Here is a 19399-nt window from a genome sequence, read left to right as displayed (position 1 = left end):
TCCAGCTAATGCTTGCTGATGTATTATTTGTCTGCATAAATAAAACAAGAAACCAAATAAAATGAATGCTCCAGGATAAGCAGCACACCAGGCCCTCTCCATATACATCCGCTGCACTCTTCACAGATTCAAACAATGTAACAATCTCAGACGTGGGTAAATAACCAATCACGAAGCGAGCAGATAAGCAAGAGAATAAATGCGGCCAATCATCATTTAGAATCATACACACGCAGCCAATCGGCGTAACCCAGAAGTTTTGTCTAACCTATTTCCTGTGTAACCGTCATCAGCCAATGGAATTTTGAGTTAAAGAATAGGAAACCAATCAGCTTATATATATCTGTAACGTTGAAAAAAAAAAGTTCGTAACGTTTGCCGTCAGTGAAGTTCCCCTAAAATTCAGCCTAAAGTACCTAAAGTAGCAGACATCGCTCTTGGCCGCAATCAGCACGAAATTCCTAATGGCTTCTTTCTTTCAGCCCGGTGGCAGAGCCGGGCACTTCATATTCCGCTTCTCCATCCAGCAGCAGCGTCCTCCTATACCAGCATGTCCCACTCCTGCCTCTCCTAGACTCAGCACTTCATAGCAACGCTGTACCCTTCCGCAGTGTCAGTGGCGTCCCCCTTGGCGGAGGGATACGGACTCTTAGACTTAGTGGCGGTGATTTGCCCGCCTTTCCCAGCAGCTTGGCTCAGTAATCATGATATTACTTATTATTGTTCTGCATGGAAAACATATTGAAAAGAGTACCTGTCATGTCTTCCTAAACAAATATATAAAAAAGGAGAATTCAGTCAGCTGTGCCATGCAATGCAAACGTACTTACCTGATGGTGGCAACATAGGTGAGCACTGTGGGTGCTCATGACACCATTGCAGGAATAACATTTTCAAGGCTGCCATCGCCCTTTTTGGGAAAAAATACCAGCCTTGTTTTTCTATGAATAACTAGGGCAACAATGCCAATTTTTTATTTTCCAAGCTGGTAAAATACAAGCCAGGTGGCAACCCTTATCCAGGGCACTGCCATGTCCACTAGCCTGGCTCTACCATCACAACATTATTAATTCTTTACACACTCATACCCTGTTTGCCCCAAAATAAGACCCTGTCTTATATTCATTTTTGCATTAGGGGTTATTTTCAGGGGATGTCTTATTTTTTATGAACAAGAATTGACATTTATTCTTGAAGAACAAAATTAACATTTATTCAAATATAGTCATATCATCACATTCTGAAACATCATAACTCTCCAAAATCCATCATGATTTTCTTGTGACTCCAATTCCTTTGGAACCATTGTCCCCAATTTCTCAGGTCTAGCAATAGAGCTTTCCTTAAATGAGCACCTCCATGTATTTGTATACATGGAGGTATAGCTTATTTTTGGGGAAACAGGGTAGTAGCCACCACTCAGATACACGTAGCATTTACTGCAACCGCTGCAATTCTGACCTTAAGTAAAATGTCTGTACCCATAGCTGTCATCCAAAGAATAGCAGGGTGCACAGGTTGGGCATTTAATGTGGCTGCAATATTCCAATTAATACAATCAGAGATCAAGTTTACAGATTTATGGCCTAAGAAAAGAAAAACCGGCACAAGCGATATATACAAGTGAATAAAAGATTAAACACAAAAACTGAAAAATATTAAAGTTCAATTTCATCTGGACCTTGGTGTGAAATCAGAGATTAGCCACGCGGTTGCTAAGAATGACCGGCCCTTCTGATTTGACTAATGGTAATCTGTAGTCCTGATGGTAAATGACAGCAGGGTGACAAAACTTGGGAAGATATATGGTACTATTGTGGGAGAACCTGGGTGATCCAGCAAACCTTGAATGGATCTGGCCCAAGTATTACTATCAACTAATGGTTTTGAAGAAATTCATTCTAGGTTTGCTCTTGTTAGCCTATCTTTTCCAATCTTGACCCAGGCCCATAGAGTACAAAAAACAGGAGTATAAATACAGACAATACAGAAATTTGCTGTATATTGTGACACATCATAAATAAATTCACAAAGATATCTAATGAAAGGTCCACTTTAATATTTATTTGTGCTGAATGGTGTAAAAACAGACAGAAAGAAACATATGTGTTTGTTTCCAAGCTTGACCAATGATATTCAAAGGAAGAGAAATAAACAAGCATGGTGGGATCACTTGGCATGATTTAATAAAGCTCTTTAAGACTGGAGAAAATAAACTATCATGGGAAATCTAGGAGATCCAGCAAACTGGAATGAAGTTGTTAAAATAAGTTGCTATAAATTGGCAAAATCCTTTTCAGGTTTGCAGAATCACCCAGGTTCTTCCATAATAGTCTTTATTAAATCAGATCCATCATGTTTATGTCTATAGAATAGGTGTGAGATCTATGAACTCCTCCTCTTTCTCACTCTGCTCTCTACTTTTATCAGCATGCTTTTTGCCCTTCAGCACAACAGATTGCCGCCTTGTGCAGCTTCTCACTCAGCCACTCAGGGTTCTGCTGTGCAGGGAATGCAAGAGGTAAATACTAAGACAAATGATCACAGCTTAGATTTAAAAAATACATTAAAAGATGTAATAATTTATTATCTGTCAGATGTTTAGCTTGTGAGTGGAAATCTCAGATATGGGTCCCTCTCAGGGGGTGATTTGGTCCTGGTTAGAAATCTGTCCGATGTGTTTTTTGTTGTCCCAATCATTGTATCGCAGAGACCTGGCAGGACGTCACACTGGAGTGACACGGTCCTTTTATATTTATGTTTGTTCTTCCTGTAGCCTAATATTCAGCATTGAATCTTCTCTCTCCTCCCAGGTAATGGCATTCATCACATTTCACAATAATTCAGCTTCAATTTTTGAAATAATTTTTGATTCCTGCCCGAGCACCACTGATGAGGCTGGTAACATTGCTGGGTAATGCCGATTCCACCACAGATCGTGGGAGAAGACCACCGAGTTCCGGCTGGATGAAGACCACCAGCTTAGAATGTGCCGGATTCCTGCATTACACAAATAGATGATAAAACATTATTTTAGAGGAGGATATTTTGCATGATTGTGCTGTACAATTGTTTCTGATGAAACATGTCCTTACGGAGCCCATTTATAAAGCAGTGAATCTGACATTCACTGAAATATTCCCTGGTGAAGAGTCTCCCAGGTCTATGTGTTTCAATGGTGGTAATTGATTCTCCACCTGGTAATGTCAGATTTACAGCTTAATATACAGTTAGGTCCATAATTATTTGGACAGAGACAACTTTTTTTCTAATTTTGGTTCTGAACATTACCACAATTAGTTTTAAATAAAACAACTCCGATGCAGTTGAACTGCAGACTTTCAGCTTCAATTCAGTGGGTTGAACAAAAAGATTGCAGGAAAATGTGAGGAACTAAAAGCCTAACTAAAGCATTTTTTACACAATTACTTCATTTCAGGGGCTCAAAAGTAATTGGACAAATTAAAAAGCTGAAAATAAAATTTTCATTTCTGAAACTTGGTTGAAACCCCTTAGCTGGCAATGACAGCCTGTAGTCATGCCATGGCATGGACATCACCAGATGATGGGTTTCCTCCTTTTTAATGCTCTGCCAGGCCTTTACTGCAGCGGCTTTCAGTTTCTGTTTGTTTGTGGGCCTTTCTGTCCGAAGTTTAGTCTTCAACACGTGAAATGCAAGCTCAATTGGGTTCAGATCCGGTGACTGACTTGGCCATTCAATAATATTCCACTTCTTTGCTTTAATAAACTCCTGGGTTGCTTTGGCTGTATGTTTTGGGTCGTTGTCCATCTGTATCATGGTACGCCTCCTAATCAATGTGACTGCATTTAGCTGGATTTGGGCAGACAGTATGTCTCTGAACACCTCAGAATTCATTCGGCTGCTTCTGTCCTGTGTCACATCATGGATAAACACTAGTGTCCCAGTGCCATGGCAGCCATGCACGCCCAAGCCATCACACTGCCTCCGCCATGTTTTACAGATGATGTGGTATGCTTTGGATCATGAGCTGTTCCACGCCTTCTCCATACTTTTTTCTTGCCATCATTCTGGTAAAGGTTGATCTTGGTTTCATCTGTCCAAAGAAAGTTTTTCCAGAACTTTTTTAGCAAAGTGCAATCTAGTCTTTCTATTCTTGAGGCCTATGAGTGGCTTGTTCCCTGCAGTGCACCCTCTGTATTTACTTTCATGCAGTCTTCTCTTTATGGTGGACTTGGATATCGATACGCCTACTTCCTGGAGAGTGTTGTTCACTTGGTTGGCTGTTGTGAAGGGGTTTTCTCTTCACCATAGAAATGATTCTGCGATCATCCACCACTGTTGTCTTCCGTGGACGTCCAGGTCTTTTGGCGTTGCTGAGTTCACCAGTGCTTTGTTTCTTTCTCGTGATTACCAAACTGTAGATTTTGCCACTCCTAATATTGTAGTAATTTCTCGGATGGATTTTTCTGTTTTTGCACCTTAAGGATGGCTTGTTTCACCTGCATGGAGAGCTCCATTGACCGAATGTTGTCTGTTCACAGCAAAATCTGCCACATACAAGCACCTCTCTCCAAATCAACTCCAGGCCATTTATCTGCTTAATTGATAATGACATAACGAAGGAATTGCCCACACCAGCCATGAAATGGCCTTTGAGTCAATTGTCCAATTACTTTTAAGCCCCTGAAATGAAGTGATTGTGTAAAAAAAAGACTTTAGTTCCTAAAATTTTTTGCAATCTTTTTGTTCAACCCACTGAATTAAAGCTGAAAGTCTGCAGTTCAACTGCATCTGAGTTGTTAAATTTAAAATGAATTGTGGTAATGTACAGAACCAAAATTAGAAAAAAAGTTGTCTCTGTCCAAATACTTATGGACCTAACTGTATAGACCTCTATGTGTTTGTGGTTCTATGTTTTAAAGACACCGGGAACTGTTTATAAAGAAATAGCTTTTTTTTTCTGATCACTACTTACCAATTACCAGATTTCTAAAAATGTAATGAGCGTGATTGCCAAATTGCAATTAAAGAAAATTAGCAATCAGATGCTCTATTCACTTAAAAGAACTGATTGCTACTTTTTCTAGCTATAGTCACCATCTTAACAATGGTGTTTAGCAACCATAGGCCTACATGTGTGCGAGTGCCAGTTTTGGAGAACGGCATTGGTGGCAAAAGTGCAAATCTGGGTTTTTAAAATGGTAGGCTATGTAGCCTCTATGGTAGCCCAATAATAATAGCAGCCTATGTAGTGAACATTATCTGCCAATCTATAATGTGGTGATCTGGCTGGCCTGGCATTTGGGCATGGTGACGGGGAAGCTAATATGCTGATGTCATGAACAGGGGGATATCACTCCCCTAGGGCATCCCTGGAGCACCCCAGCTCTCTGCATTCAGATTAGTGCACCCTTTTAATTAGATTGCACACCTGTGTGGCCAATTTACTTGAAGATTGTGGCGCAGTCCTGTCCAAAAGTTTTATGAAAAAACTTACGAATGAACAAACACCCGAGATCTCTACAGTAGAGATAGAAAAATTTTACTTTAACGCAGTTGCATATGACAAGAAAGGGTTAATTTTGGCAGTTTCTTGCAACTAAGTGCAACATTTATTAAAATAATCCCTGGTGGTCCTGCCATTGTAATTCCTATTCAGGCACTTATTGTTTTAGGGAAACAACACTCTGTTACTGTCTCTGAGCAGTACTTTGTAACCTATATATCAGAAGCAGACATCATTGACAAAACCATAGCAGGTCTGAACTTAACCTTACAGTTAAAGGTAACCTAGAAGTTTGCAAAATACACTCTGGTGTACTTACTCAGGCAGCGGTGAACATATATATCCACATGGGTTATTGAAGCCTCGAACGTAAGAGGAAGTCACTGGGCATTTTTCATATTCAACACTTACAGCTAAATGAAAAAAAAAATGCTTAAATATAAAAGAATAAACATTTACCTTCAACATATACTGACTCTTACCACTAGGGGGCAATCACCAGCCACAGAGCTGAGCTGTATTAGAATAAAGTTCCTATGGCACTTCCTTGCAAGTTTTAAAATTCAGTTGTAACAGAACATTTATTTAAAGTGGATTTAATGCTTTTTTTTTTAATTTTTCTTTACTGATAAACACAAATACATTTTTCATGTCAAAAGAAAACATTGCAAAGTGATTTTAATTAATGAAATTAATTAACATAAATCACTGAAGTCTTAAACAAGCTTTACCATGTTATTATTAAATATTCATTTTAAACATGATTTAAATAGCGCCAACATATTACGCAGGGGTGTTCATTAAATAGAGGTTGAAAATTACAGACAGTTACAAACAGTGACACAGGAGCAGGAGAGGACCCCCGCCCAGAAGAGCTTACAATCACTGTATTTCAAAAAAAGCTTTTCCTCACTTTAAAATGCAGCTTTAATTTAAAAATCCCAGTATATGCCCTAAAGTACATAATCATTTGTTATAGGGTGACAACTGTTTCCTAAGTGTTCTCCTGCATTGCCATATGCACTTCAGCCATATGCACTCACTACAAGTAGCGGTGACATCAAACATATTACAGGCACCGTTTACAATTGTTATTATCAGGAAGCTAGCCGGAGCAATGACACCCCCTTGTATCACAGCTATATAACCTGTTGGTCCTGACAACATTGTTTGTTCTACAGGGAAAGTACTGCCATGTTGTCTCCCTACAATAAAAATGGTGTAAATTTCTGTATACGTCAGATGATTGTTGCCAGAGAACAACAGCCATGCTTGTTTGGGGTAAAAACCTGACAAGTGTACAGCGCTCTCCCAATGTTGTATTGCAGGGTGGACCGCTGTGCATTCCTATGGAGAAGAGCACGGCCGTGTGCCACTCATTAATCCTAACCCCTCCCTGCTCCATAGAACAGAATGGCCCTGTGTGTACAGCTCTCATTTGTTTATCTGTCACTGGGAATGATCATGAATGATCTTTCAGGGACAGTGATCTGACATCTGTACAAAGGAAACTGAATTTTAGATGGACTTGGATATTGCAGTTACCACGATATATTACTTTTCCCTAGGTAAGCCTGGGGGGAAGTGTAAGGAGTCATTTAGAACCAAGTGTAAGAAAAGCCAATATATTTTGTTGATGATCCCTCCTGCATTCCCTGTTGTGATGACCATTGACACCTGGGATAATCAGTGATGGGAAATCTTACATTTTTCAGTATAAATATTTCCAAAGTGGTCACAAGTTGCTCAGATATGGTATTAAAATATACAGGATGTGCACGGAAATAGAGAGTTCATCTTCGGGTAGATAATGTAAGCCATGCAATAGATAACAGGAATTGTCATCATGAAGTCTCAGCACCTGCTGCCATCACATGGAGCCTCAGTATATTATTATCATCCAGTATTTATATAGTGCCATCATATTACTGAAATTAAAAGGAGGAAAAATGCTGATCAACCTCTGCTAATATAAAGAAGGCCACATACCCTTATAGTAATGTAGTACTCAATGTGGTAAAGAGAAGAAAAAGACAGGGTATTTGTTTGTTGTGGCAAAATGTTTAGTCATAAAATTCACTAATGTTCAGGGGACAGTTAGGGGACTTAAATACAGTGAAACTATAAATACTAAATAATATTTTACAAACAATACATCAAATATATTCTTTTATACTGTACAAAAAAACACCATTTATCGTAACCCAAAACAAGGTGGGGTGGTTTGTTATCTCTAATCTAGACAAGGTAATCCTACTAATATTCAGAAGGATGCAAATAGATCCCAACGCGTTTCACCTTTAGGCTTCCTCAGGAGACCATTACAGACAGAAATATATATTTAGGATAATGGTGTACAGATTTACTGGGGATGGCTAAAGCAGTGCATCCCTAAAGTTCAACCATGAGGTCTAACTATACTGTGTAAGCAAGTTAGCAGGATTCAAACAATCCCTCCTGCATCTAAAATACTAGTCTCAGCCTTTGCAAATTTTGAGAGATTTCAATTGCTGTATCAAAGTATATTTAACCTATCCAAATTGTCCAATGCAGTCCAATCTATCACTGGTGGTGTAGTTATATTGGGTGGTAGGGGATGAGTGAATAGACAATGAAACTCTGTCCCAATTTTTGCAATGTTTGTGAAAAGATGTTTTGTATGCTTAGGAATTGGAAACACTAAACCTCCAGATTGGTGGTTCAGTGTGTGAGGTGAACTGACAAGCAGGACGTCAGCAGCACAGCCCCAGGGTTTGGTGTTTCAAATTTTGCAAAGGCTGAGACTAGTATTTTGGATAGCAGGAATCATAATAAAATTAAAAAAAATGTTATGCCTTTTTCTCTATTATAAGCTTGTTTCAGATTGAATGTGAAGCAAAACCGCTTTGTTTCCATATGAAAAGGGTTTACATCTAATGAGAAGGAAAATGTTCATCAAATATTTCAATAAGTTTCAAGGTTGGCCCGTGACTTTGTCTACGTTTTTAATTTTGGCCCTCTGAGTATTTGAGTTTGACACCCCTGCTTTAAGGGGCTCACAATCTAATGCCCCTACCATAGTCATATGTCATTAATAGAGTCTTAGGTCAATTTGGGGGAAGCCAATTACCTGAACTGCAAGTTTTTGGAAGGTGGGAGGAAAAGGGAGTACCCAGAGGAAACCTATGCAAATAGATTCCTGGCCAGGATTCGAACCTGGGACCCAGCGCTGCAAAGGCCAAGAGTGCTAACCACTGAACCACCATTTCCTACATTACAGACATTACTGCAGGAAGTATATATAGTGCTGGGCCAAAAGGAGAATTTATAATTTAGTCTGTTTAGTTTGAGCTTATTTTTGACTCCTAAACCCCCCAAAAAATACAACATACTCACAGTTAGTAGTGACGACTCCTTCATCATACCTCCTGATGTGTACAAGATCCACAAATTCTCTGGATGAAATAAGACCCATACCATAACTATGTGTAAGGGTATGACAGATCAAGGTGTCCTAAAAAAAGAACAGCACATTAATACAAAAAAAAACACCATTAATATTGAAGATCAAACTGATTTCACCAACACTAGAGAAATAAAATTAAAGCACGACTCCAATCCAAATAAAAAGAACAGGGCAAAGGTTTACAGTAAGTGATAGATTAGCAAATGTCGATCTGCAAACAGGCCAATCTGACCAGCACGTTCCAGACTGAATATACATGGGATGATAACTGTGATACAGCACATCAAAAGCAGAAATTTACTGTGTGAAATTATCTATCAAATATCAGAAGACAAAGCAAGCATTTATGCTGATGCTTATAAAAATAAATAGTTGTAAAGGGAGCTAAAACATTAATTGCCTTCAAGTAAATCCATACCAAAAAGAGTGTTCAAAATCTAATTGTAATATTATTAATAATAATAATAAACAGGATTTATATAGCACCATCATATTAGGAAGCGCTGTACATTATATAGGGGTTGCAATTGACAGATACAGATCGATACCGACAGTGACATCGGAGGAGGAGGAGAGGACCCTGTCCAGAAGAGCTTACAATCCAAGAGGTGGGGGAAGCAAAAAAAATATTACATTTTATATCCAGGCCCATTCCCCTATAATTTGATATCTACACCCTATCAGTGGTATCCATACACCCAAAGGTATGGATAGGCTCAGTTAAGATCCCCTGGTCCAAAGAAAAATAACTGATCTGAGCAAAAATAAGACAAAACCTGTGGGGACAGAGGGCAGAAGTGTCACTGTTAGAGGGAGAAAATACAAATAAATGTTGGGACAATCAGATTCTCACTTTAACCAGTCACAGTAATTCCCTATTATATATTAGTGCTTATAGGAAGCAGGTGGCTGTAGAATACATTGTCAATAGGCCTTTTGACATATCTTGCCCCATCTTGTCAAACTCCATGGCATGTTGATGATTTTTATTCCCCTGGATCACCCACCATCTATAATGGTCACCATTAGTGATTTTTTTATGGGGTGACCAAAATAGAGATTACAAATCTTATTTTCTATGAACACTTTTGTGGTATTTGTGACACATGTGATATGTTTTTTTTAAAACCAAAGGTAAACCTATACCAAGAATAGGTAAAAGGTGATTGACCTGGTCAATGCGCTCTAGGACAGAGTACGACTTCAAGGCTTTGTCCCACTTTTTTCTGTGTTCATCAACATACATGAATTGGATGACCTTTTCTGGCACCTCTTCAATGATCCCTTCTCCACGGTATCTGGATTTTCAAGTGAAAAAATATGTATGAAGTAAAATGGACCTTAAACAAACACCTAGCTATGTTGTTCTTTTACATACAAAACAGGATGATTGTATAGACATCATCTGCAAAAATATACACCTGCCATTCTAATTGGTTCAGAGGAGGGCTTTTTGGTTCCTTTAGCCCCATCTTCTAGTAACATTTTCTCATTGGTCCCTAAGCCTTACACAATAGGATTTTGATTTACTAAGCAAAGTGAAATATCACCTTGCAAGGAATAGTTAAACCTTGTGCTGAAAATTCACCATGTAAAGAATTCCTGGTCACAAAAAAAATAACAAAAAAACTGTTTTTCACTTGCACATTTTTGGATGGCTGAAGTCGCATTCACTACGCTAACTGAATTAACCCTTGAAGAGAAATTATTCACTTTGCTAAAGTAAATCAGCTTCATTGCTTCTCTACACTGCAGTGAACACAGCCAACAAGCATAAAACAGTCTTATGTAATAAATATGCGATTCTGTAATCAGGATGCACAGTTTGCAATTGGCAGTTATAATTGATTAAAAATGTGTGCATTAGAGCTTTGCAATACATGCTAACTTTCCCATGTTGTATCCCTTTTAAGGTTCTGAAAGTACTGAATAGCACCTATGAATCTGCAAAGAATGCACTCAGCTTCTTGGTCCTGGTATGGGCCGGTGTCAGCTCTACCCAGCTGTCTTTTGCTAAACTAATCAACCATTCTCACTCTTGGCTCTGTACAACATAAAGCAGTGTTTCTCAGCCAAGGTTCCCCTGGGGACTTCTAGACGTTCCTTGGGAAACGAGCAATTTGTGCATCTCAGCAAAGTTTAATAGATACCAATGATCTTTTTAGCTAAGGGTGACATTTTTCCCACTGGCCAGCAATGTAAGAAGAATTCTTCTCACTGACCACAATGCTAATGTACTGTGGGCTGTGTATTTATTATATAGAAGTGGTTACCTGAAGACATAAAAGTTCTTTTAAGGGATTTCCCCATGTTAAAAAGGTCCAGAAACACTAACATGAAGGATAAACTTTTGTGTAGCACAAGATAACCCATGTGGGGGGGGGAGGATGGTTTTATTTTAAATGCCATCCATGCTGTTTGAGTTAAGGACAAAATTGATTTCAACATCTATCAATCTACAAAAATAAAACATGACAGATATTTGGTCGAAATTTGTGGACCTCTAAGCAAGCAGAAGAAGTTTAAGTAACACCAATCATTACTTACATATTTCCTGAGTATTCATTGGATGGTTTCCATGAAACAACAATATTGTTCTGCAAAAAACACACAGTTTGCATTAGACATCATTTTCTGTAGATTGTTCTCATCAAGGTGATTTATACTCACTGAAGATTTGGCCAGTTTCCAGCCCGAGTTATCTTCATGATATGATAAAATCTTCTGTGCAACATCATCTGCTATCTTCTTGTAATCCATCCTGAAATGTAGGTAAGGCCATCAGACAGTGCGATGATAAAAGATGATTTTGGTTATCAAATACAGATAGAGGGTTTAAGCTTTCAGAATGTTTTCCAAAAAAAATAAAATATGGCTTCACACCAATCTGTGCATGTAAGAATCTGTCTTGATATTAACCTTCTGTAATTAGCAGAGTACCAAGTGGTTGGCAACCCATCATCAACTGGAGGTGCAGCATACCGCTGTTTCATTCATTTTGCTGCACTATGCACTTAGCTGCTTTTCTTCTGGCACCTTTTTGTGGTTTGCTGAATAAATACTAAACAATCTAACCCAAGTCAACTTTTTTTAGGCAGCCCCACTGAAAGAAATGAAGGATGGATTGTACTACACTTAAACTGCCACATAGCCCATTCACCATCAGGTGCATCACCTGACCCCCTGACTGTTTGCATGGTGCTGGGTATGGTGCTATGGCAGGGACAATGGTATTAGGATAAGGTTCTGTTGTGTATGACATTATGAAGCATGCTGAATTTTACTAAAAATAAAATTCTCTGCCACACCTTAATTTGGAATGAATACTACTCCATCATAATAATGTATATATTGTATAATTTTAATTGTTCTGAGTAGCTATTTTCAATTAGGGTTTCAATGGAACAATTAAGGTTCTCCATAGGCTGCTTGAGCAGATTGACCTTTCATGTAAAGGTGACTTCATGGTTTCATGGCCAATGCCACTTGGTAGAGTCAGTAGCATGACACCAAGGATCTTTTTAGTTATTTGAAAGAGGGACATTCCTTGTTCTTCTGACCCCCAATGAAGGTAGGTAGGACTTGGCTTCTATGGTTTTAAAAGGGGCTCCCCGAGATCTGGAAATTATTTCCAGGGTTCTCTAGGTGTAATGAGGTTGAGAAAAGCTGGTTTAGACACTTTCATAAAAAAAACTTGCTACCACCAGCGGTTAACCTTTGGGTCTCAGACCATACAGAGCCCAATGAAACATGCGTTACCTGCTGCTAAAACGTTTTTTTCTTAGAAAGCAAATACAGGAGAGTGGTGGCCACTGACTTTATCATATTGTACACATAATGTGCTTACTTATCATGACCTTCTGATAAGGTCAGAATGTGTCAATGTGGTAAAGTCAGTTGGTACTACTTTGCTGTATATGTCTCCCAAGAAATAAATCCATTTCAGCAGCACCTGTTACCCATATTTGTTTCCCAAAATTGTTCAAATACTAACTGATCATATTAAATGTAGCTACTGCATTCTTTTTTTTAAGGGATTCAGGCCAATATAACTCAATGCCAATTTTGTTTGTATTTAGCAGTGATATCAGGCTCTTTCACCATGCTTTCATGAGAATAAAGCAATGATATGACCTTATCAGTCTTTTGCTATTTACTCATTGCCCAATCACAGGTTCAGGGTTGATCTTGGCCCAGATTGGGTGTAGTCTGCAGAGAAACGCAGGACCTGACTGTGCTGATCGATAGTAAAGCCTGCATCAAAAGACTTTTTTTTTTTTTACATTCATGACTATGTATTTAGTGGTTTGCCTGGGGTTCAGCATTAGCAAACATATAAATATTTTTAAAATGTTTTATATATCTATTTATGTATGATTGGTTTTATTGCTTTAGGACCCGAGGGTCCGAATATTCAATTGAGTAGCATGAAAACAACAAGCTTCAGGTCATAATCATGGGACATAGGTGTGATAAAGGGTATAGATGGCTACAGTCTGTGCTATTCTCTGTAAAGTAAATCTCCTGGAGAACAGAGACTGATACTGGATTGAAAAATGTCCATTTAACATGTATTCCTCTGTTCCCAGTAATCATTACGTTGCTGGCTTTCTTTTTTAGGTAATGAATAATGATATCTTAGAACTAAAAGCTACGGCTACAGATTCCATGATAGCATTGTGACCTGGTAGGGGACTGACCAATGCATGGATGCTTAAAGTCCCATTGTCAGTCTGTGATATTAAAGGCCAAGGAGACCCTCAGTCCAGACCTACACAGAATGTTTGACATCACCTGGAACTGTGCCACCGTCCATCCCAAGAGCAACAGGCCAGGCGTTATTGCAATACCACTATTGTGCCATTTCTAAAAGTGATTGTCTGCTTAAACTGTACTGCTTTAAAGAAAAACTATATTAGCTTTGAGTGAATTTAAAATATTATAAACAAAATATATTAAAAATATTTAATAATAAATATTTAATAATTAATATTATTAAATATAATAATATTAATATTTAAATAGTATATGCCAAAGGATTTGCAGAGCAATATGGGTTAGCTGAAGAGACAGCCAACACTCTTTGCTTAGAGGCATCATTTATCTAACATATCTATATATCTGAGAAAGTTGCACAATAGGCACAAAATTGCACAACGAATTGTTGAGACAGATTAATGCTTTGACAGAATATTTTATCTGACTCATCCATATATATATGGATGTATAAAATATATATATAAAAAAATGGGAATGAAAATATGTAAACACCAATGGTTGCCTTTAAAGATATTGTGCTGCAAAATAAGTTGGCTCTTTATAAATACAGATTATTAATATTAATACAAATAGTAATATTAATAATAGTTTCTGTAAACCTGCACATACTAAAAAAAAGCAAGTGTAAAAGAAAAAAACAAGGCAAGGCTGCAGCAGGTGAAGATGGCTGATATGCAGCACATTGTTGTTTCTGATGTCTATCTGTGTGCTGTTTGGGTTCACAGGCCAGTTGTATGGACTGATAAGAGTATTTATTGTTAAATATTTCAGAGGGCAAACTACAAGAATGGTGTTACAATGTACTATGTATGGATAAAGTCTATGTAGACTAGAAAGCATGTTCCTGAAAAGAAAAAGTTTAAAAATTTAAAATATCTTCACTGTAAAAATTTCAATTCTCAGAGCTCCACTAAATATTTAATGCTAGAAGAGTCTGTTGTGGCCTTTTGGGAGCATGCACAAGACAAATTCTTTATTTGCCTTTGCCCTCTCTGCATTTGGATCAATATTTATGTGCTAATCATTTTTTTTACATATATTAAGTACATGAAAAAATGTTTGCTGGCCTTCTGTTTTTTTAAGTAGAATGTTGTGTATCCCAGTACTGAGCATGACAAGAATAGGAAAGATGGGCAACAGCATAACATTTAAAGTTCAACCTTAAAACTAATTCTGAACCCTGTGCTGTGTAGAAGGAGCTTCTCTGGTGCCACCTCCTAGATTGCAAGCTCTTCGGGACAGGGTCCTCTCCTTCTTCTGTGTCACTGTCTGCATCTGTCAGTTATTCGCAACCCCTATTTAATGTACAGCACTGCAAAATATGTTGGCGCTATATAAATCCCGTTTAATAATAAGTAATCATAATTACTATTTTCAAATTCATTATAATGCTTATGCTTCAGCATCAGTTACAATCCTAAATACAAGGGCTGTTTGACAAGTAGTGAGCCTAACAAATACATAATGAAAATATTTTTAAAAACCCTGTAAATTAATATTATATAAAGCCTTAGATGAAATTTGACCAAAAAGTATATCTATTATATATTTTTATTAAAACAAATTTAAAAATTGTATGTTGGTGATTTTTTTTCAGATGGAGAAAATCGAGCACAGAGCGGTCATCAAATTCCTTCACTTAAAGGGCCTAAACACTAAGGAAATCCATAAAGAGATGGAAGAAGTGTTAAAAGATGATTCTCTTTCTTATTACACTGTCAAAAGATGGGTTGTCGAGATCAAACAAGGTTGAAAAAGCCATTGTGATAAAGAAAGGCCTTGAGCGCCCAAAAATGTCACAACCCAGGAAATGATTGACAGAGATCACAATATTGTCCTCCAAGACAGAAGATTGACCAGCAGAAGCATTGTGTGGGGATTTCAAATGAAAGAGTTTACCACATTCTTACTGAAGAACTTGGAATGATGTAACTTTCTTCAAGATGGATTCCGAAACTTCTGACTCCTGGGATGAGACAACGTCCAGTTCAGGCGCCCAATGCGGTAAACGGTGGTGAGCAGCAACTCCGGCTTCATCACCGCAAAGTACCGGCCAGCCTTCACCCCGCGATTCTGTGACTTACTAGATAGAGGAGCTGACGCAGCGCGAATGAAGCTCTGGAGGTCTCCCAGTACCTGCAGCCAGGTTGATTGGAGAATATTAAGGAGGCTCTGGCGGCACATTTGCAACCCAATACAGAATAAATTGGCAAACATGGGGAACAAATAAATGATCTCCAGCAGCGGGTTAGTGATTTGGAGGACGAGCTTTTTACCACTCGCACCCAGCAAAAGCGCATGAATGAGCAGTACCAATTTATGTATGACCAGCTGGTGGATATGGAGAACAGGTCTAGGCACAACAATCTCAGGATAATTGGAGTTCCTGAGACCTATAATGCGGCATATCTTCATAAATTCTGCACTATTGGGCTACCCAAGGCCCTAGGGCTCAAAACCCCTGTGAAAATAGAAAGGGTCCATGAACTGGGACTAATGCAACGCAATAAACCTGCTCCCTGGGCGGTCATTGTGCAATATCTTACCTTCAATGAATAAAGCAGATTTTGAGATCATTCAGGTAGCAAGACCACTTTACTATAGAAGGCAATGGAATTCTGCTTTTTTCGGACTATTCATTGGAAACTTCAAAACAGCGCAAAGCTTTTACACCGATATGTAAGCAGCTGATTGCACAAAATGTTAGATTTGCATTGCTTTACCCTGCGGTGCTTAAAGTATTCACACAGGATCGCGGAATCCACATGTTCAAGGATCCTCAAGAGGCAACAATGGATGAGACTTGGATCCATCACTTTGATCCAAAGACAAAACAGCAGTCTCAACAATGGAAACACAAAGGTTCTCCTACCCCAAAGAAGGCAAGGATCACAAAGTACTTAATAAAGGACATGGTCTCTGTCTTCTGCGGTATTCATGGTGTGGTGAAGATTGACTTTCTTGAAAAGGGTCAAACAATCACAGGGACTTATAATTCCACATTAATAAGTATAATAGTAAAGGAGGAATTGAAGGTGAAAAGACAGGGAAAGTTGACAAAAGGCATTTTGTATCATCAGGACAGCGCGCCAGCACACAAGTCAGCTGTTGCAATGGCCACAATTTATAAATGCAGCTTTGAATTGTTAGAACACCCACCTTATTCGCCAGATTGGTATCCTCATGGAGTCTCACTAGGGAGCAGAAGTGGGGAAGGAAAATAACATCACTGGAGGGTTCCTTGTACATAGGAAATGGATTGATGATGTCTCAGATGAACTCTCTATCCATATTCCCAACATAGACCAAGGACAATTAACCTAGCTGTCTGTTTCTGGAATGTTTTCATTTATCCTTGGAAAACCCACACATGAAAAGAACACAGACTCAAGAACACATCTCAAAACACTTAATTCATACATATGGGTAAACGTTTGCGAACACATCTCTCAACTATTACATTTAGCTGTATCCACTAAATGAGTAGTGTTATTCCACAGAATACAAATACTATTATACAAATGTAAGCTTTCAACCTTGTGGTAACAGCTGGAGAAAGGCTCTGTGGTGCTCTACCAGGACGGTGTCCCTTTGCACAAAACCAGCTCCATAAATGGTTTAATTAGATGAAAGAATTTGGGTGACCTGGACAGGTTGCGAACTTCAACCCAGCTTATCACCTTTGAGATGAATTCGACCACCGATTATGAGCCAGGTTATCAACCAATATCCATACACAAATTTATACATACTACCGATTTACCATATATATATATATATATATATATATATATATATATATATATATATTTAAAACTGTGTATATATAGTGCCAACATATTAAGCAGCGCTGTACATTAAATAGGGCTAGCAAATGACAGAGATACAATGACACAGAAAGAGCAGAAGACCCCACACACAAAATGAGCTTACTGTCTATATATATTTATATATATTTAAACATTCCAGCAATATTGCAATAAAAACCTTGTATAACAATAACATTATTAAAATATGTATATATATATATATATATATATATATATATATATATATACACACACACACACACACATGCACCAATTTTATAAATGTACTTGAAATTCAGTCTATTCTTGCTGGAAATGAAAATAATGAATGAATTTTGTTTTCTATTTTTTAGATTGTAAGCTCTTCTGGGCAGGGTCCTCTCCTCCTCTTGTGTCACTGCCTGTACCTCCCTGTCATTTGCAACCCCTATTTAATATACAGTGCTGCATAATATGTTGGTGCTATATACTGTTTATAAATAATAATATTAATCTCTAAAAAATGACTTAAGTAGCATTGCATGAAATAGGTCAATACACAATTGTGGCATGTCAGTATAAATATGTTTAATGAGTAGAGTTCTTTGCAGAATATTAAATGCAGAATGAATGAGATGCCAGCTATGAATTGATTCCTGGCATGTCATATACTTGCCTGTTAGCTCAGCCCAGGTCTTGGCAAAGTCTTACCTTAGTGCCTGAAAGCCTGGAGAGAAGCAGTGGTGGCTGTAATCCTGATCTCCTTTTCTGTACTTTGAACTGGGAAAGACTCTGCTGATTACAAAACATACTGGAGAAAAGCATTCCAGGAAGTGTTGATAGCTGCAGCTTTCAGTACAACTGCTCACCTCCCCAAGAGGTCACATGACTACACATGATGCAGGGGCAGCCATATTACCTGAGGGCATAATACTGATTGTACATTTACTAATCAGTTTCTTATTTTATTTTAAGGATCAGTCCATCCAATACTGATATCTTAGTGTTCGGTAGATGCAAGAGATTCCAGGGATTGTATTTTAGTTCTTACTGTATAATTCATTAGCATTATCGTTAACAAATAACTCATCTTTAAAGTTTTTCAACTCACTCTATACTTTCTTTACCTATATGTTATAGAATAAACAATTTTTTTATTTTTTTTTTTCTTATTTTTTTAGTCTGCCAGAAAGTAAGTAAGTATAATCCAAACAGCCTGCTCTCAGATTTCACATACAGATACACAGTGGAAAGACTGGCGGAGTGGCATTTCCCTTGTCTAAGAATACTAAATTTAAGGCTTCATACACGTCAGGCAATTCTTGTCAGATTATCGCTTCAGGGCGAGTATCAGACGAGAATCTGACATGTGTATAGCAGCCTCCCGATGTCGTTCATGGATTCGTGCTGGCCGATCTACGAACGATCGTAATGCAAGTGAAGAGGAGAGAGGACAGCGGGGTGCTGCTCGCTTGTTATTCCCCCTCCCCTCTCCATAGACAGAACAGCACTGTATATACAGCACTTGTTCATGCAGTCTTTGGTGAAAGATCCTTTTCAACGGCAAAAATCTTAAGTGTGTACATAGCCTAAGTAGAAATAGTGCAGCTAAATCCAATTTATTGCAGGAGCAGTCAGAAAGTGAAGGATTTCCTGTTAGATCAGGGGCCGGCAAACTTTTATGGCCACTAGGCCATTTCAGGGGTGGACAGGAGCACACTAGGCTGGACTCTGAGTCCCGCCCTAATGGCTCCACCCCCACCAGGTGGATTTATCTTCAGGGAGCGTTCCCTATTTATCGCGGCGGCGGCGGAAGTATCAACACTGGCCGCAGTAAATAGGGGAGCCACAGCAAGGAGGCGGCATCGGAGCTTCGGTGGCTCCGGCAGTTCCTAACG

The 19399-nt window shown here is 38.4% G+C and overlaps 2 protein-coding genes across 3 annotated transcripts in view; both read right to left on the bottom strand.

Moving 5' to 3' along the window:
* Nucleotides 1–594, bottom strand: part of C6H18orf54 (chromosome 6 C18orf54 homolog) — a 14439-nt gene extending 13845 nt beyond the window's left edge. Inside the window, exons 1-2 of one of the 2 annotated variants that reach the window (XM_072416480.1) lie at nt 417–594; nt 269–343 (exon numbers count right to left, since the gene is read on the bottom strand). The gene's annotated coding sequence lies outside the window, so the exon portion shown is untranslated. The remainder of the gene's footprint in view (nt 1–268; nt 344–416) is intronic. The other variant, XM_072416479.1, reaches the window with a different exon arrangement.
* A 1450-nt stretch (nt 595–2044) lies between these two features.
* On the bottom strand, nt 2045–18461 carry STARD6 (StAR related lipid transfer domain containing 6). The gene is made up of 7 exons (XM_072416477.1): nt 18213–18461; nt 11605–11695; nt 11482–11531; nt 10106–10232; nt 8865–8982; nt 5809–5902; nt 2045–3000 (listed from the first exon to the last, which is right to left on the bottom strand). The coding sequence occupies exons 2-7, from the start codon at nt 11692–11694 to the stop codon at nt 2850–2852; spliced, it is 630 nt and encodes a 209-aa protein (XP_072272578.1). The 5' UTR covers nt 11695; nt 18213–18461; the 3' UTR covers nt 2045–2849.
* Between the last annotated feature and the right edge of the window lie 938 nt (nt 18462–19399).

This window comes from Pyxicephalus adspersus, chromosome 6, assembly GCF_032062135.1.
Source record: "Pyxicephalus adspersus chromosome 6, UCB_Pads_2.0, whole genome shotgun sequence".
NCBI classification, from domain to species: Eukaryota; Metazoa; Chordata; class Amphibia; order Anura; family Pyxicephalidae; genus Pyxicephalus; species Pyxicephalus adspersus.
Note: the sequence above shows the minus strand (reverse complement) of the source record. Positions and strands in the feature narration are given on the sequence as shown.

What these genes read in the sequence shown, in the direction of transcription:
- STARD6 (XM_072416477.1), bottom strand. Translation starts at nt 11,694, where the DNA reads ATGGATTACAAGAAGATAGCAGATGATGTTGCACAGAAGATTTTATCA. An exon ending in TCCTAGAGCGCATTGACCAG is followed by an intron (nt 8,983 to 10,105) that starts GTCAATCACCTT and finishes TTCTTTTTTTAG; the next exon opens with GACACCTTGATCTGTCATAC. An exon ending in AGGAGTCGTCACTACTAACT is followed by an intron (nt 5,903 to 8,864) that starts GTGAGTATGTTG and finishes TTTTTCATTTAG; the next exon opens with CTGTAAGTGTTGAATATGAA.